General features: G+C 53.1%; 1 protein-coding gene across 5 annotated transcripts in view; it reads right to left on the bottom strand.

Moving 5' to 3' along the window:
- LIG1 (DNA ligase 1) overlaps positions 1-26,823 on the bottom strand; it is a 56,320-nt gene that overhangs the window by 4,269 nt on the left and 25,228 nt on the right. For all 5 annotated transcript variants that reach the window (XM_063615789.1, XM_055235822.2, XM_063615788.1 and 2 more), the window contains 16 exons: positions 25,040-25,120; positions 24,733-24,789; positions 20,888-21,060; positions 18,458-18,624; positions 17,945-18,021; positions 16,972-17,063; positions 16,626-16,725; positions 14,899-14,984; positions 13,900-14,015; positions 11,974-12,069; positions 8,812-8,922; positions 8,180-8,251; positions 4,143-4,287; positions 3,903-3,985; positions 2,127-2,279; positions 138-191 (listed from right to left, as the gene is read on the bottom strand). In XM_063615789.1, coding sequence (XP_063471859.1) covers positions 138-191; positions 2,127-2,279; positions 3,903-3,985; positions 4,143-4,287; positions 8,180-8,251; positions 8,812-8,922; positions 11,974-12,069; positions 13,900-14,015; positions 14,899-14,984; positions 16,626-16,725; positions 16,972-17,063; positions 17,945-18,021; positions 18,458-18,624; positions 20,888-21,060; positions 24,733-24,789; positions 25,040-25,120 — 1,663 coding nt within the window. The remainder of the gene's footprint in view (positions 1-137; positions 192-2,126; positions 2,280-3,902; positions 3,986-4,142; positions 4,288-8,179; positions 8,252-8,811; positions 8,923-11,973; positions 12,070-13,899; positions 14,016-14,898; positions 14,985-16,625; positions 16,726-16,971; positions 17,064-17,944; positions 18,022-18,457; positions 18,625-20,887; positions 21,061-24,732; positions 24,790-25,039; positions 25,121-26,823) is intronic.

Raw genomic sequence — 26,823 nt, 5'->3', positions numbered from 1 at the left:
GCTTCACTGCCTGCTGCCCTCCTGCCCACACCTGGAGTCCCAAGATGGTGGAAGCCAAGAGCCCTGCACGGAAGGACTGTGCTGTCAGGGGCAGAGGGGAGAGGGGTGGAGGCTGAGGCGCGGCCGCCATGGCTCACCTTGAGGCTCTGGTGATGCTCCTCCAGCTCCTCGTCGCTGAAGCCAGTTCCAAGCTGCAGGGAAGAAGCGGGAGGTCAGAGGCTCAGCCGGCCACGGGCCCAGCACTTGCTCCTGCCATCTAAAGCTGTGTACACTCGTGGCCCCCACCCCCTTCTGGTCTACGCAGTATCCACAGAAAACCAGGGAAGTAGGGAGCTGGGGGTGTGGAGCATCCAGCCAGAGACTCCCGAGTGGGAATGCTCTCCCAGCACGCCTGCCGTGAACCACTCCCTGTCTTCCGCTTTATGGAGAAACTCTTGGCTGCTTCCACTGTCTCCCTGGCCCCAGGAAGTCACTCCCTTATGCCCACCCACATCCTCACTGCCCAGTAACTGGCTGTCCTCACTTCCAGTTTTTTTTTTTTGAGACAGGGTCTACCTCTATCACCCAGGCTGGAGTGCAGTGATGCAATCTTGGCTCACTGCAACCTCCACCCCCTGGGCTCAAGCGATCTTCCTGCCTCAGCCTCCCAAGTAGCTGGGACCACAGGCTTGCGCCACCACACCTGGCTAATTTTTTTAAAAAGTTTTTGTAGAGGTGGGGTCTCACTATGTCGCCCAGGCTTGTCTCGAACTCCTGGGCTCAAGTGATCCTCCCGCCTCAGCCTCCCAAAGTGCTGGGATTACAGGCGTGAGTGGCCATGCCCGGCCTGTCTCCAATGTGAACACTGCCAAGAGCTTCCTTCACCTACCAAAACAGGAAAGGCTAAAAATTAGCAGTAATGCTCGATGCTGGCAGATACGCAGAAAGTGGGCAATAATGACCAACATAAATGTCACCTGGAAAGCCCCTTTTGCATTGAGAATCTTAAGGATTTTTTTGCCTTTTGTCCTGACAACAGCTCGTTTAAAAATCTATTCTAAATAATGCAAAATGGTGACAATGTAGACTGGTGGCCAAAATATTTGTGAATTATAAAAATCACTTCTGTCACTTATCATTTAGGTTAATGGACACTAAGTAATCACGTTACCCATAAGAACAAAGCTGGCAACAACTTCCCCACACAGCCACAGGGAGCTGGTTCAGGACACTGGCGCATAGCCCTTGAAAATTTTTGTGCAGGCATTCAAGTCCTGTTGCCATATTGATTAAGGGCATATATAACATTGAAAATAAAGTACTTCCAGGGTAAAAAGGCAGAAAAGAAAATTACTCATAGAGAAGGATAACAACTTTGCGAAAATGTAAATAAAACATTCCCTCAAATGTCACTACTGCATGTCCCTGGGCGGTGGGATTCTAGGTGATATTTTGTTCTGTTTCTGTGGTAAAAGACCCAAATTTGTTGGCGAGGGGAATATAGGAAATACATAAGAAAATCTAGTCCAAAATGCGCACAGCTTTAAGAAAATCTTTAACTTGAAAAAAAAAAAAAAAAATCAATTCACATTTCCCAGAATTCTTTGCAGCTAGGGGTGAGCCATGGAGCAAAGTGATGAGCAACAGAACTTGAGCAGAAGGTGTTCATTGGCTGAGGCTGACTCAGGATCCAACCCCCTTTGCTCTTTCCTGGTGTGTGGAGCAGCCATGGCCATGAGGGCTGGAACTCCTGCAGCCACATTGTGATGATGAGGCCAGAGGCACATGACAAAAAAAAAATGTGAGGAGAGACAGGAGGAACCTGAATCCCTAATGGCATCAGACTGCCCCTCCACACTTCTCATTTCATAAGAAAAAAATCCTTTTCTTATGTGAGCCACCACTATTTGTAGCTAATCTCAATCTCTCACTGACACACATTCCTGACACCTTTCTATCCCAGCCTGTTTTTCTATATGAAGCAAGAGTTGCTTATAGAACCAGAAAAAGTAAACAAAAACTGGGGAGAACGGATCCTTCACGGGGGAATGTGAGTGCCCCTCGGTCTGGGTTGTGCAATAGGAAGTCCCCCGGGAGTCTAATCTCCTTCCCTCCTGCTTCTGCCGTCAGCCCCAGTCCCCCAGGACCTTGCATATGGCCTGCAGCTCCTCACTGTCCTCGTCATAGGAGGCCAGCAGGAAGCCCCCGTACCGGCCGGCCCGCTTCCCCCGGCCCAGGTAGGCGCCGATCACCACCAGGTCCAGGGTGTCACCCACGCCATCAAGGTAGTCCTTCTTCAGCTGGGAAAAGGGGAGGCAAGAGATGAGAAGGGGGAGCGTCCAAGGCGGGGACCTCACTGCTGGGGAGGGGCTCCTCAGTGGACTGAGGAGGGACTGGAGGCAAGTCTGAAGGGAACTTCCAGAAGGAACCCCAAGGATGGCCCCTGGGAAGAGACTGGACATAGGAAGGGCTTCTAGGTTTACATAAGAACAAATGGGGCCCGGCGCCGTGGCTCATGCCTGTAATCCCAGCACTTTGGGAGGCCGAGGCGGGCAGATCACCTGAGGTCGGGAGTTCAAGACCAGCTTGACCAACATGGAGAAACCCCATCTCTACTAAAAATACAAAATTAGCTGGGCATGGTGGCGTGTGCCTGTAATCCCAGCTACTCAGGAGGCTGAGGTAGGAGAATTGCTTGAAGCCGGGAGGTGGGAGGTGGAGGTTGCAGTGAGCTGAGATCGTGCCATTGCACTCCAGCCTGGGCAATGAGAGCGAAACTCCGTCTCGAAATAAATAAATAAATAAGAACAAATGGGAAATGCAGGTGGGATTGACAGGACCTCAGGAGTCAGCCTTGACACCCTCTTTCCCTCAGTACAGAGACGTGGCCAACTCACTCCGGCCACACCTCCAAAGGGAGAGCATTTTCTCATTCATTCAGACACGTTCACTAAGTGCTAACCATGTGCCAGGCAGAAGCTCAGCCTTGGGGGCACAACAGTGCTATTTCCTGAGACAGGAAAGGTCTGTGCTGGAGGGAAACCAGCCACAGACAGACATAAGCACACAGGAAGAGCTGGTCAGCAGGCCTGGCCGGCTCAGCGCCACAATGCCTCCCGTTCCGGTCTCCTCGTCCACCCCTCACTGCCCCTCTCCACTCAAACATCCATCAACTCTTACTAATGACAGGCTCCTGCTTGCTGGCCCTCATCACACCCACCCTCCGCTCGAGGGGAAACCCTAGGAGCTTTGCACAATGACAACCCGACTGTGACTCCCGGCACGGAACCCCCACTGACTTCCTGAAACCCTCAAGAGGCAGATCCAGCTTTATCTCACAGTGGCTCCAGGTGCTGCGTCATCTGGGTGGGGCCTGCTCCCCACTCTGAGCTCACCTTGCGCCTCGTCTGCCCTTGCTCCCTGCACACGCAGAGCCTGCTCCTCCCTCAGGGTCTCTGCACCGGGGGTTCTCCTCCCTAGTGCTCTGTCCCTCACCTTGGGGAAGGCTCTTCCTGATCATCCAGGGCACTCCCAGCCCCTCCTCACTGGCCGGGAGCTGACTTGCTTTTCTTCATGGCGCCCACTCCTGCCTGCCTTTCTCTTATTCATGTCCTGGCTGAATTCCTGCTCAAGAGCCTGGCCCGACACGGGCGGCAGGCTCAGGAGAGAGAAACCTCATCTACGCTGCACCTCGTGGCATCTGCAGTGCTCAGGCTGGGGCCGTTCTCAATCAGAACTCGTGAGCCAGGGCTTGCAGCAGGGAGAAGGTCTGAACTCGGCTGCAGCAGGGGGCTGGGGTAGGATTGTGAAAAGGGGCCCTGAGCTCAGACAGGGTACACAGTGGAGACTTGAAATCCACTGCCCAGCTGGGACAGACCTCCAGACCCGGGGCGGGGAAGGCCCAGTTGGGGGGCGGGAATCACCTTGAGCCAGTTGTGTGATCTCTTGGCGATCTCGTAGGTGGCATCAACATCCAGGGTCTTTACCATCAGCCCCTCGCAAGAGTCTGAGAGAGACACAGAAGCGTGGTCCTTGGGAAACCCTTGCTCACAAGCGCCGGAGCAGGCAGGATTCTGGTCAAACGGCCCAGGACTGGGGACAGGCTGGGAGGCCGGGGTCAGCGCAAGCTGCAGACCTCGGGAGAGAAGAGTGAGCACCCTCACCTTTCACCGACTGCTCCAGGAACTCGGCGATCTGCTCGACATCCTTGGTGTCCAGGGAGGTAGCGAAGACAAACTCGCCCTCCGTCTCCACAAAGTTCTCCCGGAGCAGCTGCCGGCGCCGGGAAAGGGGCTCACGTACCAGGGACTGCAGGGCCGGGGTGGAGAAGAGAGATGAGACATCTTTGTGAAAATAAAGACAATAAGCCCTAAATGTGAGGCGAACAGGACATGTGCGGGTCACAGCTAGTGACAGGGTCCGTGGAAAGCCTTGAGAGGGAAGAACCCCGATGTTAGGATTCCGAGAGCTTAAAGCACGGGGCTAGTCACTGGCAAGAGGGCCCGACACCACTTAGAATCGGTGACTTCAGGAGCATCAGACGGGGGGCTGCGGCCTCACTGGAGCTTGAATTAACACTTTATGGGCATCTCATCAGTTTGTTTTTTTTGAGACGTAATCTCGCTCTGTCGCCCAGGCTGGAGTGCAGTGGTGCGATCTTGGCTCACTGCAGCCTCCGCCCTCCTGAATTCAAGCGACTCTCTTGCGTCGGCCTCCCGAGTAGCTGGGACTACAGGTGCACGTCACAAGCGGTCCACCCACCTCAGCCTCCCAAAGTGCTGGGATTACAGGCGTGAGCCACTGCACCCAGCCTCATCCCCAAGATAATTTTTAAAGAGTCCTCCTTTCCTTAGAATTCCAAAAGTTTTCACTGAGTTCTTCCAGTACCTTTACAGTTTTGTGTTTTGCTTTGAAATCAGTTCCAGCTGGACCTTGCAAGAGTGCGTGTCAGAGAGGAAGGGGGTGATCTGAATGTTTTTAAACAAAGGACAAGGCAGTTGTCTCCACATATCAACATTAACTAATCCGTCATGTGGCTTTGAATTGCTTTTCTCTTTTGTTCAATCGGTTCCCATCCACGCACAGTGTTTCTGGTCTGCCCTTTGCCCAGGGCTTCTGTGTGTTGATGTTAAACTACCTTCACCGCTTGCCCTCCAGGGAGACATCCACGTGTTTTCCGTCGACAGTTTTTTTCTGTTGTAAAATTGTGCTCATGAATATTTTGTATGAAAAGATGAGAGAGAGGAGTCACAAGGGTTAAGCAGGTACAATTTATCTACAGTCAGACCATTTCAGGTTTACATCCCAGCCACACACTTCCTAGCTGGTGACTTCAGGCAAGCATTTACCTCTGTGCACCTCAGAGCTCCCATCTGTAAAATGCAGCGATACCTACTCAGGGCATGTCTGGGAAGATCAGCTGAGCCCATGCTACCCAGTGTAGCTGCCACCAGCCATGTGTAGCAATTGAGCCTTTGAAATGCAGCAAGTTCAATCTGAGATGTGCTAAGGGCAAAACAGTCATTGGCTTTAGAAGACTTAATCCAAGAAAAGAGTGTAAAATTCCATGTTAATAATTTGTTATATTCATCACACATTGAAAGGATAATATCTTAGACATTGGATTAAAGAAAATATGATTTTATCTGTTTCTTCTTACCTTTTAATATGGCTACTAGAAGCTCTAAAATTAGAAATGTAGGCTACTGCGGTGGCTCATGCCTGTAATCTCAGTGCTTTGGGAGGCGGAGGTGGGTGGATCACCTGAGGTCAAGAGTTCAACACCAGCCTGGCCAACATGGTGAAACCCCGACTCTACTAAAAATGCACAGATTAGCTGGGTGTGGTGGTGGGTGCCTGTAATCCCAGCTACTTGGGAGGCTGACGCAGGAGAATCACTTGAACGCCAGAGGCGGAGGCTACAGTGAGCCAAGATCATACCACTGCACTCCAGCCTGGGCGACAGAGTGAGACTGTGTCTCAAAAAAAAAATCTTGGGGATGAGGACACATTAAAGAGAAAAAAAATGATATACTTGACTACATAAAAATAGTTCATCCATGTTCAACTACTACTAATAAAAAAATTTGTAAAAGTACTAGCTCAAACAAATCCTATACAGCAAAATAGGCCATCGACAAAGTTTAAAGGAGTATTTGAAGGAATGAGAAGAAATATTTGAAATGCTCATGGGAGACAAAGGAACGAACTGAGCAGGGATGATCAAATCCTGCAGAAAAACCCACGAAGTATCCAGCGTTTGGAAAGCACCTGATGCTTGATTTTCCTCTCCCCAGACATCACGGGAAACAAAAATCAGACTCCGACTGTCTTCCTACAGTAATTTCATGCAGTGAAACATCAGTTTGCAGCATAAAATTGGGGGTTTGGGCACCGAAGGCATCTCTGCATTAGAACCACTACCAGCTCCACCTGTCCCGGCGAAGGACAGATGGGCCTAGCAGAGAAAAAACGTTTTCAGACCAGGAAGACATGAGTGAGAACCCACCAGACAGGCAGGCAAAAGACACACGTAGGTAAGTCACAGAACAAATGCACGCGGCCAACAAACCTGAAAAGATGATTGATCAATATTCATTAATAAGACAGAAGTTACCAAGTTGTCACAAGATCGTTGTTCATCTACCAGATTATCATCTGGGATGGGCTGGGCGCGGTGGCTCATGCCTGTAAATCCCAGCACTTTGGGAGGCTGAGGAGGGCAGATCACAATGTCAGGAGATCGAGACCATCCTGGCCAACATGGTGAAACACCATCTCTACTAAAATACAAAAAATTAGCCAGATGTGGTGGTGCATGCCTGTAATCCCAGCTACTCGGGAGGCTGAGGCAGGGGAATCGTTTGAGCCCAGGAGGTAGAGGTTGCAGTGAGCTGAGATCGCGCCACTGCACACTAGCCTGGGCAACAGAGTGAGACTCCGTCTCAAAAAAAAATTATCTGGGATGATGATGAGTGCAGCTAATTTTTTTTGAGAGCTTCCACGTACTAGCTACTGAGTTCCACACCCCTATCCCACCGTTTAGCCCTCACCCTAACAGATAAGGCACCTGCCACTCTTAGCTCCTTACTGTAGATCAAGAAACTGACACACAGAGAGGCTGAGTTATTCATCTGTGGCCACGCAGCTAGGAAGGTTAGGGCTGGAATGACGGCATGTGGCCTAGCTCCAGATTCCTGACACCCTAAAGCAAGCCATTATCAAACTGTTGTCTTGAGACCTCTTTACACTCTTAAAAATTACTCAAGGCCAGGAGTGGTGGCTCATGCCTGCAATCCCAGCACTTTAGGAGGCCGAGGTGGGCAGATCAAGAGTTCGAGACTAGCCTGGCCAACATGGTGAAGCCTCATTTCTACTAAAAATACAAAAATTAGCTGGGCCTGGTGGTGCACATCTGTAATCCCAGCTACTTGGGAGGCTGAAGCAGGAGAATCGCTTGAACCTGGGAGGAGGCGGTTGTAGTGAGCTGAGATCGTGCCACTGCACTCCAGCCTGGGTGACTAGCAAGACTCTATCTCAAAAAAAAAAAAAAAATTATTCAAGACTCACTCCATAGAGCTTATTCATGTGGGTTACATAATATTTTAGTTACACTATATTAGAAATTTAAAATGAGAAATTAAAAAAATAAATCCAATATACTAACCCAAATAATTTTTTTTTTTTTAATAGACACAAGGTCTTTCTATATTGCCCAGGCTGGTCTTGAACTCCTGGGCTCAAGAGATCCTCCCGCCTCCCAAAGTGCTGGGATTACAGGTGTGATCCACAGTGCCTGGCTCTAAATAACATATTTTGATGAAACATAACCTATGTTTTGAAAACTTGGTGAGACTAGAGGCATTATTTTACACTTTTGCAAACCCTCTAATGTCTGGCTTAACAGAGGCTGGATTCTCCTGCATGCTTCTGCGACACACCCTTCTGGCTGCAGGACATGAGGAAGATCCACCTCACGCCAATGTGGAATCGGAAAGAGAGGGACCTCGAAGATGTCCTTGAAAGAATCTTAAGGAACCTCAGGGGTCCTCAGACCACACTTTGAGAGCTCCCGCCCAAGTGTGGCCTCCTGGCCGTGTGAAGTGGCAGAGTCGGAAATGGATGTCAGATGGGCAGCTGCCAGGCTCACACCTCACCCCATCACCCCTCAGCTGCCCCTGGACAGGAAGCCGGAACTCACCTCTCCATTGAGGTAGATGAGGTCGAAGGCGTACAAACACACCTGCACCTGGATCTCGGACGCATCCACCTCCTGGGTCGGGGCACAACGGAGTTCATGAGTGTAGGATGGTGAGATGGGGCACTGTGCCTGAGGCCGACAGCATTCATCTACCGGTCTCCCTCTCACCCCACCTAACTGGCTGCCCATCTGTGAGGGCGGCCATGCTGCTGGCTCCGGGTGCTGGATCGTAACGGCTCTCAGCTAATTCCAACAACCTCATTCCCTTTCACCAGATATTTGCTCTCCTAGCCTTTTCTGCAGCTAATAGCAGTGACATGGCACAGTTCTGGCCAATGAGATGGAAAAGGGGAAACCTGTGGGGTGCAGGTTGTGGGGGTTTCCAGAACGGATCTTCTTTCATAGTAAAACAACAGAGATGCAGGAAAAGGGCCCTTCCCCTCTTCCTACTTGGGATGCTGGGATGAGAATGTGATGGCTGGAGCTGTGGCAGCCATTCTGCAGAAGGCTGAGAGAACTGCATCCAGACTGACACTCTGCCCTTCTGCGCACTGGGCAGGACCCGCAGCCAGGACTGGGTGAAAGATGAGGAAGTACGGGGCCTTGGCAGGCAGTGGAGCGGGTGATGCTACCTTGCGTTTGCGGGTGGTGAGCACTTGGAATGGCTGGATCTGCTTCTTTTCCCGGTCCCAAGCCACAGCTTCGGTGTCCAGGATGAAGGATGTGACCGATGGGAGTTTAATCTGAAAGTGAAGGGAGAGACCCAGGGCCTGTGAGAGGTGGAGGATGAGATGGAAAGACAAACACGGGGAGATAAATTCCCCTTTCTTTCTGCAGCCCTCAAGATGCACTAACAAAGAGGAATGTGCACACAGATGCTTTTCTCTTATCCCCCACCAAGAGGAAACAGAAACTGTTTCTGAGAATGTAATATTTGGTCCCACAAGCTGGAAACCCAGGAGCTCTTGTCATCTCCCTCCTCCTGTCACCCACATTCAGGTCCTCAGTGAACTTGATGATTTCCTAAGCCGTCCACTTCCCACCAACTCCCTGCTCAGCCTCGCCTGCTGGGCTTCCCTGTCCGGCACCGACCCCCTCCAATCCAGCTTCCCCATAGCAGCAAGGGTGACACTGGCAAGCCCCAAATCCGATCACAGCACCTCCCTGCTAAAAACCATCCCCATGATTCCCCAAAGCGGTGGGGACTCTCCCTGGTCAGCCTGGGTTGTCCCTTGCCTCACCTGACCCCCTGAGCCTCTCTTCAGCCCAGCACGTAAGCCTGTTTCTCAAATAAATGGGCAATGCCTCTTCCACCAATGGGCCTTTGCACATGCCGTCCCCTCTAGAATGCCTGCCCCTGTCCGTCTCCTCCACTGGGAAGCCTTCTTTTCCCTCAAGGGAACACTGTTGCCCAAGCTGGGGGCAGCATTCATGTTGTATCCTGGAGCCAGGTAGCTTCCCTGACACCAAGTCTAAGCCACGCCTGTTTCTTTTTGAGACAGAGTCTAGCTCTGTCGCCCAGGCTGCAGTGCAGTGGCGCGATCTTGGCTCACTGCAACCTCCGCCTCCCAGGCTCAAGCAATTCTCCTGCCTCAGCCTCCTGAGTAGCTGGGATTACAGGCACATGCCACCACACCTGGCTAAGTTTTGTATTTTAGTAGAAACAGGGTTTCACCATGTTGGCCAGGCTGGTCTCGAACTCCTGACCTCAAGTGATCCGCCTGCTTTGGCCTCCCAAAGTGCTGGGATTACAGGCGTGAGCCACCACACCTGGCCTCTTTTCTTTTTTGAGACAGTCTCCCTCTGTTGTCCAGCCTGGCGTGCAGTGGTGCAATCTCCACTCAGTGCAGCCTCTGCCTCCCAGGTTCAAGTGATTCGCCTGCCTCAGCCTCCCAAGTAGCTGGGACTACAGGAGCATGCCACCACGCCCGGCTAATTTTTGTATTTTTAGTAGAGTCAGGGTTTCGCCATGTTGGCCAGCCTGGTCTCGAACTCCTAACCTCACGTGATTCGCCCACCTTGGCCTCCCAGAGTGCTGGGATTACAGGAGTCACTGCGCCCGGCCAGGCCTGTTTGTTACATGGGTTCACAGAATGCTGGTCCTTTCCCGTGGAGCCCGCATCTCCACGTGTAGTTACAGAGCCAGCTGCAGGACGCCCTGGTGAAGGTCTGCCTACTCTGCTGGGCTGTGAGGTCAGTGAGGGCAGAGACCATGGCAGGCCTGCTACACTCCCAGCCTCCAGCACGGGGCCTAGCTCGGAGCAGATGCCCAATAAATACTTGCTGAACGAATGAGCAAAAGCAGCCAGATGCGAGAGACTAGTGCCACATTATACCACCAACAGGAAGCTCTAGAACAGGTAAAACCAACCTGTGGCAACAAAAAAGCAGACCTGGGGTTGCCTCTGGCGCATGCATGGTGTGGGGCAGAGGAGGGGGCCTTGCTTGGCCAGGGACACAAGGAAATATTTGATTTTCTATTTTTATTTTTTTGAGATGGAGTCTTACTGTCACCCAGGCTGGAGTACAGTGGCCCGATCTCGGCTCACTGCAACCTCCGCCTCCTGGGTTCAAGTTATTCTCCTGCCTCAGCCTCCTGAGTAGCTGGGATTATAGGGGCACCTGTCACCATGCCCAGCTAATTTTTGTATTTTTAGTAGAAACGGGGTTTCACCATGTCAGCCAGGCTGGTCTTGAAGTCCTGACCTCAGGTGATCCACCCGCCTCAGCCTCCCAAAGTGCTGGGATTACAGACGTGGGCCACTGCACCCAGCGGAAATATGTTAGAATGATGAGAATGTGGAAATATTTTATACGTTCATTGGGGTGTTGGTTACTTGGGTGTATCAACTTTTCAAAACTCATCAAACAGCATAGTGCACACTGAAAATCACTAACTTTTATGGAAATTACATCTTAAGAAAATCGATTTAAAAAACAGTGCTTGGCACTGAACAGGAGCTCCCCTAACACATGCACTCAACTGTGCCTCTCACCGTCACCGTCTCGACCAGGCAGAAAGCTGGGCACTGTGCCCCCTGCTTTCTTAACTAACTTATTTCCTATTTAATAAGGGGCAGGCAAAGAGAAAGGCTCTTTGATAGGGGACTCCTCGAACAGGCACAAGACCCCTACTGGGTGCAGAGAAGTCCCCAACTCTGGGGCCTGTGAGGCCCAGCCCTGTATGACTCTGAGCGTCTATTTCTGAGGCTTGGGACCTATCCACGGGCTGGCCCCCTCCAAACTCGTCCTGACTCCTTCTCCATGCATTCCTGGCTGGAGAGGCTGCAGAGTTAGACTCTGCTTTCCGAGGCTTTGTTGCACTAGGGTGGCCACGGAACCCAGTGCTGGACGGTGACTCCCAGCTGGAGTCCACGGCGGGGGAGGGGGTGTGGGTGGGAGGTGTCCAGGAAAGTGTTAACTCAAGCTAGAATCCCTTTTCCCTCTTTCTGTCTGGAAGAGTGACATCTGTTTGGGAAACTCTAAGGGGACAAGCATTGGCACTAAAAGCCAGCCAGCCAAGGACTGCAGGGGATAGAGGTAGCGATACGCTGGGTTCAGGGGGACATCAGTGCTCAGCCAAGTCAGTGCTGGGGTGCCCGCCTCTAGGTGTGAGAAAAAATCATATTGGCTTATGCCGCACAGGACTGAGTGCTCTGCCATTTGCAGCCAAACGCAATCTGATCTCCTCCCAATAAACCCCACACTGTGCCACGCTGGCCTAGACGGGCCTCAGGTCTTTGCACCCCTGACCACAGACCCTGGCAGGGTGCAAGTGTGTGGCAGACGCCCACCTTGGGGATGCGGCTGATGATGTCCGGGTACTTCCCAGTGTTGTCTTCCTGATTCCTGCTGAAGATCTTCACCTCCCCGCCTTCCAGGGCGTGGATCTGTCACGATGGGAGAAGGGAGGGGAAATCAGCTGAGTCCCCTCATGTGGCCTCACCTTTCTCTTCTGACCCCACCTGCACTGGTAGAAGGTTCTGGAAGCTCTGGAGGGGAAGCTGGTGTGGAGACTTGAGCGAATCATCTCCTCAGTTCCAACAGCACCTCCCAGCCCTGTCTCTGGAAGTCCCTACCACCATTTTCTTGTCATTTCCAACCCCTACACCTCTCACCATGTAAGCATGTGCACCTTGCTGCATGTGGGCGCTGATTTGTTTAAATGTCATTATGCTGTAGATCTCATTCTGATTTTTTTGTTTGAGGTGGAGTCTCGCCCAGGCTGGAGTGCAGTGGTGCGATCTCTGTTCACTGCAACCTCCACCTCCCAGGTTCAAGAGAGCCTTCCGCCTCAGCCTCCCAAGGAGCTGGGATTACAGGCGCCCACCACCACGCCTGGCTAATTTTTGTATTTTTAGTAGAGACAGGGTTTCACCATGTTGGCCAGGCTGGTCTCGAACTTCCGACCTCAGGTTATCTGTCCACCTTAGCCTCCCAAAGTGTTAGGATTACAGGCGTAAGCCACCACGCCCAGCCTCTATGTCTATTTATTTTAAGACAGTCTGGTCACAGCCATTGAGCAGGGCTGCATATATAGCATCTTATATGTATGTTATTATTTCAAGGAACAGTTGTCAAGAAATCATTGTCACTATCATAAATCATCTTGTGTCTTTTTTCTCAACACTATTTTGGAGATCCATCTGTGATCCTGTGTCTCTTGGATCCACCCTTTTTTTTTTTAAGATGGAGTCTCACTCTATCGTGGAGGCTGTAGTGCAGTGGCGCCATCTCAGCTCACTGCAACCTCTGCCTCCCGGGTTCAAGCAATTCTCCTGCCTCAGCCTCCCGAGTAGCTGGGACTACAGGCGCATGCCACCACACTGGCTCATTTTTGTGGTTTTAGTAGAGATGGGTTTTCACCATGTTGGCTGGGCTGGTCTCCTCAGGGGTCCACTTTCTGTAACTGCCCCGAGCCCTGTGGCTTCCACCCACTTCGCTTGCTTACCTATCCCCAGGTGAGAAGGCCCCACACTTGCCAGGACAGAAGAGACACAACACATTCTTAGAGACTCCAAGACCAAGGACGCCTGAGGTCCTGGATCACATGACACACATGCACGTCACAGCATGAAGGGGTCATTAGGCACCTCCCAGAACAGCTGTTAAAATGACCACACCCACCAGCAGCATCAGTGGAGCCCACGTTTCATGAGCTCCTACTATCATCGGTCAGGACTCTGGAGGATTGTAGCTTCGGATAAGCTGGTGAGGTAGTTAATACCACACCCTAGAGGCCAGGCACGATGGTTCATGCCTGTAATCCCAGCACTTTGGGAGGCCAAGGTGGGTGGATCATGAGGTCAAGAGATCAAGACCATCCTGGCCAACGTAGTGAAACCCCGTCTCTACTAAAAATACATAAAATTAGCTGGGCATGGTAGCGGGCGCCTGTAGTCCCAGCTACTCGAGAGGCTGAGGCAGGAGAATCACTTGAAGCCAGGAGGCGGAGGTTACAGTGAGCCGAGATCACACCAACGCACTCCAGCCTGGGTGACAGAGTGAGACTCTTGTCTCAAAAAAAAAAAAAAAAAAAAAAAGAAAAGAAAAAAAGAATGCACTCACTACATGGAGGTGGATGCTGAAGCCCAGAGGGATGAGCAAGGGCTCGGCAGTCTGTGGTGCGGGCCAGCTTGGAGCTCAGGCCTCAGTGACCCCACACTGCTGCTCTTTGACGTTCTCCTGTCTGTGGAAGGGATACGTCCCACTCCCCATACCTGTGCTCTCTGCCCGTCATATTTGTATTCGCAGGTGAAAGCTGCCTCTTCAAAGCGCTTCAGGACCTCGCTGACACCTCGCGTGGGATGGGCCAACATTGGTTTCAGAGGAATCCCTGGGAAGGAGGAGAGTGAGTGAGAGGAGAGGGAAGGCAATGGATTAGAGGGGGAACATGGCGAGGAGAACTGCTAATGGGACCCAGGACCATTCTCCTTTCTTGCTATTCAGTCACGAAGCCTTCCACGTTTTAGAGGGGGACCTAGCCTCCCACTGGCGACTACAGCCCCCGGCCTTCCTTCCAGCTGGGAAAAGCCATGTGATTGGAACCCACGCAGCATGTGCAATGTCTGGCTCACATCCTTGCAAGAATCTGGTTGCCTCCCCTCCCTCCTCTGCGTCCCTCCTCCCACAATTAGAACAGGGAAGTGAGCTACATTTGATCACAGACATTGGGGTGACAACCTCTGGAGGGCAGAGGGACAAGACACAGGAACCTGGGTCCCTGGGTCATCGCTGGGACACAGCTGCACACCTGTACCTTCCCTGGCCACCTCCCTTGCTCTGTACACTTACGTGTGAGAGAAAGAGATTCTATCTGGCCTGACCCACTGCCTTCTGGCCCATTTTTATTTACTTACTTATTGTCTCACTCTGTCGCCCAGCTGGAGTGCAGTGGCGTGATCATGGCTCACTGCAGCCTGGAACTCCTGGGCTCAAGTGATTCTCCCACCTCAGCCTCCCAAGTAGCTGGGATCACAGGCACATGCCACCACACCCAGCTCCTGTTTATCACAGCAGCATCGCCTACATTCTATCTACTCCACAAGGGGAAATTCCAAGGAGAAAAGCAATGGGTTTCAGCACCAGGAAGCATTCGGTTTTGGTGGGGGAGAGGACCCTGCAGGTTCTGAGAGGGGCGCCTATGATGGCCACCCTCACGCCGACTCAGGAGGGGGCAGGGCTGCTGCCAGGCTGGTGAGCGCTCCTGGGGCCTGTACCTGGGCTCAGCTTGCAGTGCTCCGGGAGACGTTCCAGGCCGTGCTCCAGCAGCACAGGGATAATTCGGTCCAGGTCAGGAACCTCGCTGGGGTGGGGGGTGAGAACAAGATAGGGGAAGCCTTTCTAGAACTCACACAGTTTGGAAAGAGAGCTCGGCCTGCTCCCAGAAGCCTGGGCTCCTGGATGCCTCTGCCCAGCTCAGTCACCACCTGCCGAGCTCCTCTTGCCACCCTGTCTCTGTGCTCTCCCTTGGTGTCACTATCTGTTCCTTTGTCTCCCTTAGTCTGGCCCTGCCCCTGTTCCCTATCTGTCACCACGAGACCAGAGATTCTCTACTCAGGCTACACATGAGACCACTCAAGGATATAGTTTTTTAAAAAAGGTTTTTGGCCAGGCATGGTGGCTCATGCCTACAGGTATGTAATCCCAGCACTTTGGGAGGCCGAGGTGGGTGCATCACTTGAGCCCAGGAGTTCAAGACCAGCCTAGCCAACATGGTGAAATCCCGTCTTTACTAAAAATTCAAAAGTTAGCCAGGGGTGGTAGCACGTGCCTGTAGTCCCAGCTACTCAGGAGACTGAGGCAGGAGAATCACTTGAACCCTGGAGGCGGAAGTTGCAGTGAGCTGAGATTGTGCCGCTGCACTCCAGCCTGGATGACAGGGCGAGACTCCGTCTCAAAAAAAATAAAAATAGACAAATAAATAAAGGTTTTCAAGGCCAGGTTCCACCTACAAAGATTTTGACGTAGCTGGTGTGGGGCAGGCCTGAGGTCAGCAGCTGGTAGAGCCCCACGTGCAGGCAGAGTTGAGCTTGCTGCCCGGGCCCGTTCACCGCTGTCTGCTCAGCACCCAGTGGGGGGACCTGGCCCAGACTGGCCCTGGCCCACAGCAGGTGCTCTGAGGGCACCTGTGGAACTGCCATCGGCCCTCCTGCCTCTGACATCCTCTCTGCGGCAGTCATGATCTTGGAGTCACCAGCCCTGGGTCAGCTGCTGGCCTAGGTCCCTCCACATTGCTCTCTGGAGCCCTCGTGACCGCTCCACGGATGTCCTCTCCATGACTGTCAAGACCCTTCACCATGTGTCAGTCACCTGCTCCTCTCTGGGTCCCTTAAGGCCTTTCTGCACGCACAGCCCTGTCTGGAACTCAGAAACCTCATGTTGCCGGCTGCCCTCCCTTGCTGTCAGCATCTTTCTTTTTTTTAAGACAAAGTCTCACTCTGTTGCCCCGGCTGGAATGCAGTGGCGTGATCTCAGCTCACTGCAGCCTCCAACTCCCAGGTTCAAATGATTCTCGTGCCTCAGCCCCCTCAAGTAGCTGGGATTATAGGTTAATTTTTGTAATTTTAGTAGAGACAGGGTTTCACCATGTTGGCCAGGCTGGTCTCAAACTCCTGACCTCAAGTGATCTCCCCGCCCTGGGCTCCCAAGTGCTGGGATTACAGGTGTAAGCCACTGCACCTGGCCGCTGTCAGCGTCTTTCTATACCTCTCCTTGGGGTCACTGACCCTTCACTGTTTGCCTCCTTCCTGATCTTTGTCACCATCCTTGTGCCAAGCACCAGTCTCGTCTAGATCACCACCTCTGCTCTCAGTCACCCCATGACCGGCATTAGTGATGCCTGTCCATCACTTCACTGGCCCCACCCACTGCTCCTCTGGCTCCACCCCATCCCTGGCACTCTGCCCACAGCCCCTGGCAACTCCACCCACTGCCCAACTCTCACCAGAACGTCTGCTTCAGGATCATGCCTTGCTCCTCCAGCCATGTCTTTCTGGCCTCTGCTGTCTTGCCCTTCCCAGCATCCACCACGGCTGGTGGGAATTCTAAGAAAAGACCCACCAGAGGCTTTGGAAGGCGCCCACATCCTTGGCTACACCAGGGTGCAGTGGGTGGTTTGCTGTATGGCAAGGAATGCAGATGCCACGGCCCAAGACGCTCCCCCCCAGGAGAGAGGAGCCTGGGATGGCAGGGGCCTGCTGGGGAAGGGGTGGGCATGGGCCTCTGAAAAGGAATGGGGAAGCCTGAGTTAACTCCAATGAGGGATGCAGAGACGGGCCACAGGAGCTCACCTTGGCCCGGGGGCGTGAGGCTCACGGCCTGGGAGAGGGCGGCCAGCACTGACTGCTCTGCCAGCCCAAGGCGCAGCCGTCCACTGAGGGACCTGGGGAGAGAGCAGGACAGGGAAGGGGACTTGTCTGCATCTCCCCGATCTTGCCTCCTCCCTTCTCTGGTCTCCTCGACCTTGACATGTGTAGACCCTCTCCTCAAAAACCAGAAGAATCTTCAGAGCCTGGAAGGGACCCCAGACATCACATAGCCCCATGTGACAGATGAGGAAACTAAGGCCAGGCAGTAATGATCCTGCCCACTAGCATGGACTGGGGAGGGGCACAAGTAGGTGCACCAGCACCTCTCATCTCAGCTGCCCTGAGGGGTTGGCGAGGCTTGAGGAGGGTGAGTCAGGGAGACAACTGAGCCTGGCGCCTGCCCCGGTGACTGCGATGGTCAGGACCCCAGCATGGTCCTTGCTTTGAGCCAGTGGCAGGAGACAAGTGGCTTAGTCTGCCTCCCCGTGTCTCCATTTCCCCTTCTATAAACGGGAGGTGAGGGTAACAAGACCAATCTCAGAGTTGCTGGTAGGAACTGATGAGATAAGGCACGTGGCACAGGGCAGGGCACCCAAGAAATGCTCCATGATGTGAGCTGTCAATGGATTTGTTCTCACTGTCATGGCAAACAAACCCTGGCTTCCTGCTGCAGGGCCTGCGCCCAGGCCAAGGCAGACCTCACTAATCAATCACAGCATGATTCACCCACAGGGGCCCAGGGGCCTTCTCTAGACAGCACTACCAAGGGACAGAAGCTGGCCTGTGAAAGGAAACGGTGTCCCTTCCTACTCTTCAGGGGCTGGGCCTCCTGCTCATGCTTTTCTCATCCAAGGATGGTCAGGGCATTTGTGATGATTCCAGCTGCCAGTCCCTCCCTCCTTTCACCTCCGAGCCTGCAGTCCCCCTCTGTAGCCTCACAGGCCCACATGCTTACCTGGCGATGAACCGGGCTTCTGAGTGGCGGCAGGCCACAAAGAGGCCTTTGATGATGTCTATCTTCTTGGCTGTGGACTGGAGAGTCAGGGGAAGAGCCGTCAGTGCCTGGTGAAGGCAGGGACCACACCTCCACCCCACCAGGGATGCTGCTGCCCCACATTTTGGAATACCTGCCCTCCTTCCTTCACCCCATCTCCACATCCCAGCTCCCATGGCTGCCTGCTCTTAGGGCAGTAAGAACGAGCTAGCTCTCCTCCTTGCCTCCCTCTCCCTTTATCCAGGAAGTATTTACTGAGTCCTGTACGTGGCAGCCATGGCATTAGGTCTGCTAGACTCTGGAGAGGAGAATCCCCTAGGCTTGGGTGCAGGAAGGAGGAGAGGAAGCTGTGCACCCCATGAGAAGGACTGATGCGACCCAGCCGATGGTCCACCCAGAAGCCTTCCTGACACACGAGTGGCCTCAGGTCCCCAAGACGTCTGGGGTCCAGGGTGAGCGGCTCGCCCCACTCACAGCACTGCCGGTGAGCCTGGCGATGTCGCGGAACTTGCTGAAGACCCCGGAGGCAGTGAGCGGAGGTGGTGGCAGCATAAGCCTCTGGGTGCTGCGGCTGTTCTCGGCCACTAGCCCCACGTCGCCTTTCTCGGCTGCCTCAGCCCGGACGGACTCCAGCTGCCGACCTTCAGGGGATAGCGCGGGTGGGGGTGTTGAGGGTGACAGTTGTGGCTGCGTGTCTCCCTTCTCTAGCGGCCTGGATGAATTTTCTCCAGCTGTGTGTGTTTGTGGCGAGTCCCTGCACCTCCCTGTGTCTAACACTCACTCACTTGGTAGAAATGGCTTGGGGAACGTGCCCCCAGCTACACTGGCTGTAGGAAGCCAGCAGACATGCACGTGGAGCCAGGAAAGCGGTGGATGAACGAACATGACCACACTCAGCAGAGATATCTGGGCCAGATGGGATTTAAAGCCACAAGCAGGACAAGATCACTAGGGAAGTGAGTGTGGACAGAGCAGAGAAGGCCAAGGGACCCTTTCCTCTGGCGGGTCATGAACATCTCTGACAGTGACCAATGACCCTTTGGCTTGTTTTGGAGCCACCAGCTTACACATGTGGGATGTGCTCTGGCCCCACTTACTGTCCAGAGCTGGGTCCCATGAGCACTTGGATGTAAGAGCTGGGGAGATGGAGTCTCAAGTCACGGTGACAACTGTGACAAGCAGCTCTCAACCTATCAGAACCAACACACCCTTGTCACCAGATACTGTGTGTCACCTCTTTTCTGTTCTGAAATGAAACATGGAGATAACATAACTTGCCTACACCTATCGAGATAACACCCTAACCCTAACACAGAAAACAATGAAAGGGAAAGCAATCTGTAATGAGTGAACAAGCGCGCGTTTCAGTCCACAGACGCTCAGCCGCGGCACAGAGCACATGAGGGTGGGCCTCCCACCTGAAGCGAAACTGCCACAGATGGAAGAGCCGACGGTGTGAGCTTCACCGATGGGGTGTTATCAAATCACACGTCAAAGGGGACGGGATTCTCCAAAGTGGCCAACAACTCACAACAAACCCGGGACTTGGGCAGCCACGGGGGCCACAAGGCGACACGGAGAGGAGTGTGAGTGTGAACACGATACGTCAAGGGCGGAGGCATGAGAGAGCGGAAGAGGCCCCGGCTGCCATGGATTGTTGGGCAGGAAAGCCAGCATCTGCAACTTCTTTTGTGAGAAAAACAGATCCTTCTTTGTCCAAGCCAATGTAGTTGGGTTTTCTGTTACCTGCAGCTCGGAGTATTCTTAACAGACCCCGTGTGTGCTGGGTCTGGTATGACATCAGTGCTCCCGAAACCCATCGTGGGTGAATGAGTGAGAGAATCTTGAGTCTCATCTCCTCTGGCTCCCATAAGCCCGTAACTCTTTCCTGATCCAAGTCAACCTTTCTCAGTCCCTGTCCTCTCACGAAAGCCTGAAACCCCTGCCTTCTCTAAACGTTGGTCCCCACGGCCCTAAGCCAGCTCCAGTGCTCCCAGCACATCCTCTCCACAGGCGGATGAGAATTCACCAGTCGGTGGTCATCCCTCCTACACTGACCACTCCCGAACCCTGGGCTCTGAGCCAGACCTGGTGAGCCTCAGACCCCCGTTTCCAAACTTCCTGGATGGCCCTGGGGGCCCAAGATAGAGGTTGCTCATGCCTGCCCCACACTGGGGTGATTAATGCCCCCTGCAGGTACCTGCCCCTCACCAGGGTCCCAAGCTGCTGATGGCTTTGTCATCCATCCAGTCACCCATGGAGATCCTGGAGGCATTCCTCCTGCCTCCTCACCCTGACACCCACTGTCTGCCAGATCTCTCCTGCCCTCTTCTCTCTTGTCTAGAGCTGGGGTCCTGCTCCTCTTCCCCCTGGACGCTGCCCCTTGCCTGCTCACAATCCTTGCATGGCTCCCCAGTGTCCTCATGATAAGCACCAAGCACTCCAGGCCCTTGGCCGGCAGGCCATCCACATCACCAGCCTTTCCACCCAGCACTGGCTGGGCCCCTTCAGGCTGCTGGCCCCCTACACACCGTGTTCTTTCCTCCCACTCCTTCCAATCCCTCCAGTCAAAGTCCTTTCAGACCTCTCTAAGCCCCAACCTTCCATTTCAGCCCCCAAATCCTGCTGTCTCTGCCTCCAGCATCTTTCCCCAGCCCTCCCCTTCCGTGCACCCCACGCCCCCTGTCCCAACACAGGCCTGGTCCTCCCTCACCTGAACTGCTACCCCTATGTTCTCTCCCACACCCCTGCAAATCTGTCCCCATCAGGTTCTCCTCCCTCTCAGCCTTTTCCTCAACCCCGTTTCACAGCCTCTCTCCACCATCTCTCCGATCCACCTGACCTCTGCATTTTCTCTGGCTGAACTCCTGTCCTTCCAGGCCCTCCAACCACAGTCCCCCTTACCTGTGGCCTGGGCTACTGCCTTGAGAAGGACACCATCACCCACGCCAAGCTCCAGGCCCTGCTGGGGTGGCCCAAGGTGGTTGAGGCTGAGGTAGAGGACAGGGAGGAGGTCTGGAGGCGACAGGGCCACCACGGAGCGCAGCAAGTTGCTCAGCGTCTCCACCATCCGGAGCCTGGAGGAGGGGACGAGGGTGTGAACACGTGGTTCTTCAAGGTCAAAGTGTGGTGTAGGGGTGGGGTGAGTTTAAGGGGGCCTGGAGCCATGAGGACAATCACAGATTGCTGGTGGTGAAACCGCCTTTGCAAAACCGTAACTGAGGAAATTATGACAGTGGAAAGAAATCACACCTAACCGACTCCATCTTGCTTCTAACCTTTAAGCTGTCCTTGTTCATTCCTGGGCATAGGCAGAGCTAACTTTGGGAAGGAATTCGGTTCATGGCTTGACTCTGAAACGAAATTGACAATAGCCCTTTCTGGAAAAGACCCCTTTTTGCCTAAGGACCTGCCTTTGCAAGACTGACAAATTAGCTACAAGATTAGAAATTTAGGTTTGGGGGTCACACAGCCTCTGGCTCCTCAGATTTCTCCTGAGGATAACATCACTATGGTAAAACCTAAGATGAGTGCTTGAGATAGTTTGCAGACCCTGCACTGGATGGATCAGCTGACATCACCCAGACTGTAATCTGGCTCAACGAGTTCTGCCATCCCACCCAGGAACAGAAGACAGCAAGAAAACCTCCCTTCAACCCCCTGTGAGTCCATCTCCAACCTGACAATCAGCTCTCCCCACTTCCCAAGCCCCTACCTGCCAAATTATCTTTAAAAACTCTGCTCCCCAAATGCTCAGGGAGACTGATTTGAGTAAAAATGAAACTCCGGTCTCCCGCACAGCCAGCTCTGCGGGAATTACTCTTTCTCCACTGCAGTTCCCCTGTCTTGATAAATTGGCTCTATCTGGGCAGTGGGCAAGGTGAACCCACTGGGCGGTTACAGTCGGGGAGTAACTTGGTGTGATGGTAACAATGATGAAGATGGTGATGATCAGCCCAGAGAAATGACAGCTGATGCTACGGAGCATTTTCTAAATTCAGGAGCTGGCTTTGAGCACTTTGCACCTTTTTTTTGAGACGGAGTCTCGCTCCATCGCTCAAGGTAGAGTGCAGTGGCACGATCTCGGCTCCATGCAACTTCCACCTTGTGGGTTCAGGTGATTCTCCTCTGGAGTAGCTGGGACTACCGGTGCGCACCACCATGCCCAGCTAATTTTTTTTAATTTTTAGAGATGGGGGTTCAACAAGTTGGTCAGGCTGGTCTCGAACTCCTGACCTCAAATGATCCGCCCGCCTCAGCCTTCCAAAGCGTTGGGATTACAGGCGTGAGCCAACACGGCCAACCCTTTGCACTTTTTTTTTTTTTTTTTTTTTGAGACAAAGTCTTGCTCTTTCACCCAGGCCGGACTGCAGTGGCGCTATCTTGGCTCACTGCAAGCTCCGCCTCCTGGGTTCACGCCATTCTCCTGCCTCAGCCTCTCGAGTAGCTGAGACTACAGGCGCCCGCCACCACGCCCGGCTAATTTTTTTTTGTATTTTTAGTAGAGACGGAGTTTCACCGTGTTAGCCAGGATGGTCTCGATCTCCTGACCTCGTGGTCCGCCCGCCTCGGCCTCCCAAAGTGCTGGAATTACAGGCGTGAGCCACTGTGCCCGGTCTGCACCTTTTAACTCATAGAATCTTCACAGCTCCCCTCTGAGGTAGGTACCATTATGATTTCCATTTTACAGATGAAGAAACGGAGGCACAGAAAGATTCCGTGGCTTGCCCAAGGTCACAGAGCGAGTAAGTATCAAGCTGAGATGTAAACCAAGGCCGTGTGCCTGAGGACTGTGCTCCCAGCCACTAAGCTGTGCTGCCTCTAAAAAGAAAACCGTGTTTCTGTCTAAAACATCAAAGCTGGAAAGAATAGGTTTGTTACTGGCAAACTTAGGGGGCCTCATTAAAAAGAGAAGCCGTGTTTTTCTTACAGAAGTCTCATTACCAAGGTTTTTATGGTGCAGAGAAGAAATATAAAAACCAACATTAGGGAAATCCCTCAGTAATAACTGTAGGCAAGAGCCACCATTGGATGGTGCAGTGGGTGGAACAGCCTCCCCCGAAATTCATGTCCACTCAGAGCCTCACAACATGACCTGATTTGAAAAGAAGGTCTTTGCAGATGTACCTGTAGATTAAGATGAGATCACAGTGAATTAAGGTAGGCTCTGAATCCAAAAAGCATCCTTACAAAATACAGAAGAGGGCCGGGTGTGGCGGCTCAGGCCTGTAATCCCAGCATTTTGGGAGGCCGAGGCGGGCGGATCACTTGAGGTCAGGAGTTCAAGACCAGCCTGGCCAACATAGTGAAAACCCATCTCTATTAAAAATACAAAATTAGGGCCGGGCACGGTGGCTCACGCCTGTAATCTCAGCACTTTGGGAGGCCGAGGTGGGCGGATCACGAGGTCAGGAGATCAAGATCATCCTGGCTAACATGGTGAAACCCCGTCTCTACTAAAAACACACACAAAAAAATTAGCCGGGCGTGGTGGCGGGTGCCTGTAGTCCCAGCTACTCGGAGAGGCTGAGGCAGGAGAATGGCGGGAACCCGGGAGGCGGAGCGTGCAGTGAGCCGAGATTGCGCCACTGCACTCCAGCCTGGGCGACAGAGCAAGACTCCGTCTCAAAAGCCAAAAAAACAAAACAAACAAACAAACAAAACCAGAGTGCTGGGAACAGCCTGAAATGCTCCACTCATGTTGGGGAACTGAGAAATGGCATGTGCCATGTGAGAACGAAGGGACACTACAGAGCAGTCACAACAGGCTCGAACCACTTAACCAACATGGACACATGTGGAAACGGGGTTGACAGTGAAGGCAAGAAGCAGAATGAGCCGTACCCATGATAATTTTGTTTGTTTTTGAGACAAGAGTCTCACTCTGTCACCCAGGCTGGAGTGTAGCAGTGTGATCTCGGCTCACTGCAACCTCTGCCTCCTAGGTTCAAGCGATTCTCGTACCTCAGCCTCTTGAGTAACTGGGATTACAGGCACCCGCCACTATGCTGGGCTAATTTTGTGTTTTTAGTAGACATGGGGTTTCACCATGTTGGCCAGGCTGGTCTTGAACTCCTGACCTCAGATGATCCACCCACCTCGGCCTCCCAATGTGTTGGAATTAAGGCATGAGCCACTGCGCCCAGCCTCCATGATAATATTTATATAAACTAAATACACAGGGGTGAGTGCTGGGGGTGAGGAGGACAAGGAGAGAAGAGGAAATGGTGACAGAGAAGGGGGCTAGGCAGGGACCAGCGATGCTAACATGCTGCTGAGAAGGACCAGGGTGGGGCAGTGCCATGCACTGGGCATCACTGGGGTGGGGGGCTCTGCAGGGAACCTCTGTGAGTGAGTAGGGGGTCCTTGCTCTAACTGAGACCTGATCTTCTTTTGTGAATATGGACACATGTAAGCAAGACTGAAGTCACTTTTGATGACTCAGGGTGGACTAGAAGTAATCACAGACTGTCTGCAGCGGTGCCAGCCATCCCGAGATGGAGCCTGTCTCCCTGCCCCGCGCATCTGGGCCCACCCTTGTGTCTTGCTCTGACCATGAGAATGAGGCAGAAAGTCAAAAGGACCTGTGGCCGCTTTTGTGACCATGTCTGACATCCATGATCATACGCCCGAGCAGGGTCAGAGGCCAAGTTGAAAGGATTTGGCAGAACAGGGCAGCACGGACCGCCATGCAGAGGAGAGACCCAGAAGCGTTCCTGCCCCCCGCCCTGGCAGGCCTGATTAGTTACCGAGCAGACACCTCCTCGATCTTCTCAAACGTCCGGGCCACGGCCAGGTAAGGGACCCTAGGGAAGGAAGAGAGACGCAAGAGCTACAGTGGTGCAGGCTATACCACACTGCCCGTATGCACCCTTGCCAATATCCAAATGCATGAGCTCACTGCCCAGGGCTGTCTCTCTGTCCCTTTCAACGCTGCTGATTGTCACCAAAACACAGGAGGGAGAGACTTGACCATTTCTCCCAAGACTCTGCTTAGAGAGCCTCTGGCGGCAACAGGGACTGGAGGGGGACAGTCTGAAAAGGGAGAAACCTCACTTCTGGCCCGGTTTCCAGCAGGCATCTTCCACGGGATGATAGTTGTTCTTGGCAGGATTGTAACCGGATGGGTCCAGGGGTCTGTGGAGGCAAAAGGGAGATTGAATTGCATAGAGCCCTCAGTCAAAGCGAAGTCATTCCTCCAACTGTGATGTGCCAGGTTCTGTTCAAGGCACATGGTGCAGAGCTGGATGAAAACAAAGTTTGCTAACCTGGAGCTCACACTCCAGCAGGAGAGTCAGAGGAAAGTGGGCAAAAAGCCCCCACATAAACACATCATTAATTTTAGGTGTTAAAAAAAATCTTTCAGAAAACAAAAGAAAGCCGAGGGAGAGGATGAGATGAGAGGTGCTGCTTCACAGGGTGGTCAGGGAAGGCCGGAGACATCTGGGCAGAATGAGGGGAAGGGTTAGCACAGTGGGCAGCAGGGGAAGAGCATTCCAGGCAGAGAGAATAGCATGTGCAAAGGCCCTGAGGTGCAGACACGCTTGAGAAACAGAAAAGGGATTGCGTGGCTGGGGTGGGGCAGAGGGAGGCACGTACAGTTCCTGGGTGTTGCAAAGTGCCAGGTGCTGTGCTAACACCACATCGATTAACAATCAGACCTGGGAGGAAGGGACCTTTCCTTTTTTCTTGAGACAGAGTCTCGCTCTGTTGCCCAGGCTGGAGTGCAGTGGCATGATCTCAGCTCGCTGCAACCTCTGCCTCCTGGGTTCAAGTGATTCTTCTGCCTCAGCCTCCCAAGTAGCTGGGATTACAGGCGCGCACGACCATACCTAATTTTTTTTTTTGTATTTTTAGTAGAGACAAGGTTTCACCACGTTGGCTAGGCTGGTTTTGAACTCCCGACCTCAAATGATCTGCCCACCTCGGCCTCCCAAAGTGCTAGGATTATAGGCATGAGCCACCACGCCTGGCCGGAAGGGACCTTTCTAACTTCCTTTTCCAGGTAAGGAAACTGGGGCACAGAGTGGTTGGGTAACTCACCTACGGCCACACAGCTGGTGAGCAGCGCAGCTCTAGAGACTGTTCTCAACCTCGATTTATTTATTTATTTTTTGAGACAGGGTCTGTCACCCGGGCTAGAGTGCAGTGGAGCGATGCTCACTGCAGCCTCAACCTCCTGGGCTCCAGCGATTCTCCTACCTCAGCTTCTTGAGTAGCTAGGACTACAGGTGCAAGCAACCATGCCTGACTGATCTTTGTAGAGATAGGGTTTTGCCTTGTCGCGCAAGCTGGTCTCACACTCTCGGGCTTAAGCGATCCTCCCACCTCAACCTCCCAAAGTGCTGGGATTATAGGCATGAGCCACTGCGCCTGGCCTCAACCTTTATATCGTAAGTGGCTCACAATGATCCCAGCCAAACTCTGCATTCAGACTCATCTGGGTTCCAATCTGCTCTGCCCCGGCCAGCTGTGCCTGCTGAGGAAGCAGCTTCCCCTCTCTGAACCACAGCATCTCTATCTGTCTGGGGAGCTAAGGGGTCCCTACTATGACAGGTTGTCCTGAAGGTTACATAAAAAATGACAGTGAGGGTTCCCGCTCCTGGGTGCACTTTATGGAACAATGAGGACTCCCCAGCCCCAGGCCTACATCTGTACCAAAACGGGGACAAGGGTTGGGGGGAGAAAGAGACCTCAGGATATTTTTCAGCTCTTCAGCTGATGCTGATGCTGACACAGGGCATGGATGGTCAAGACAGACAGTGCCACTGCAGGGCTGTGCACGGCCTTTGGTATGAACTTGGGTTTAACAAGCGGTGGCCGTCATTACAATGAGGCAG

This window comes from Symphalangus syndactylus, chromosome 13, assembly GCF_028878055.3.
Source record: "Symphalangus syndactylus isolate Jambi chromosome 13, NHGRI_mSymSyn1-v2.1_pri, whole genome shotgun sequence".
In the NCBI taxonomy this organism is placed as follows: Eukaryota; Metazoa; Chordata; class Mammalia; order Primates; family Hylobatidae; genus Symphalangus; species Symphalangus syndactylus.
This window is presented reverse-complemented; position numbering and strand designations above follow the sequence as displayed.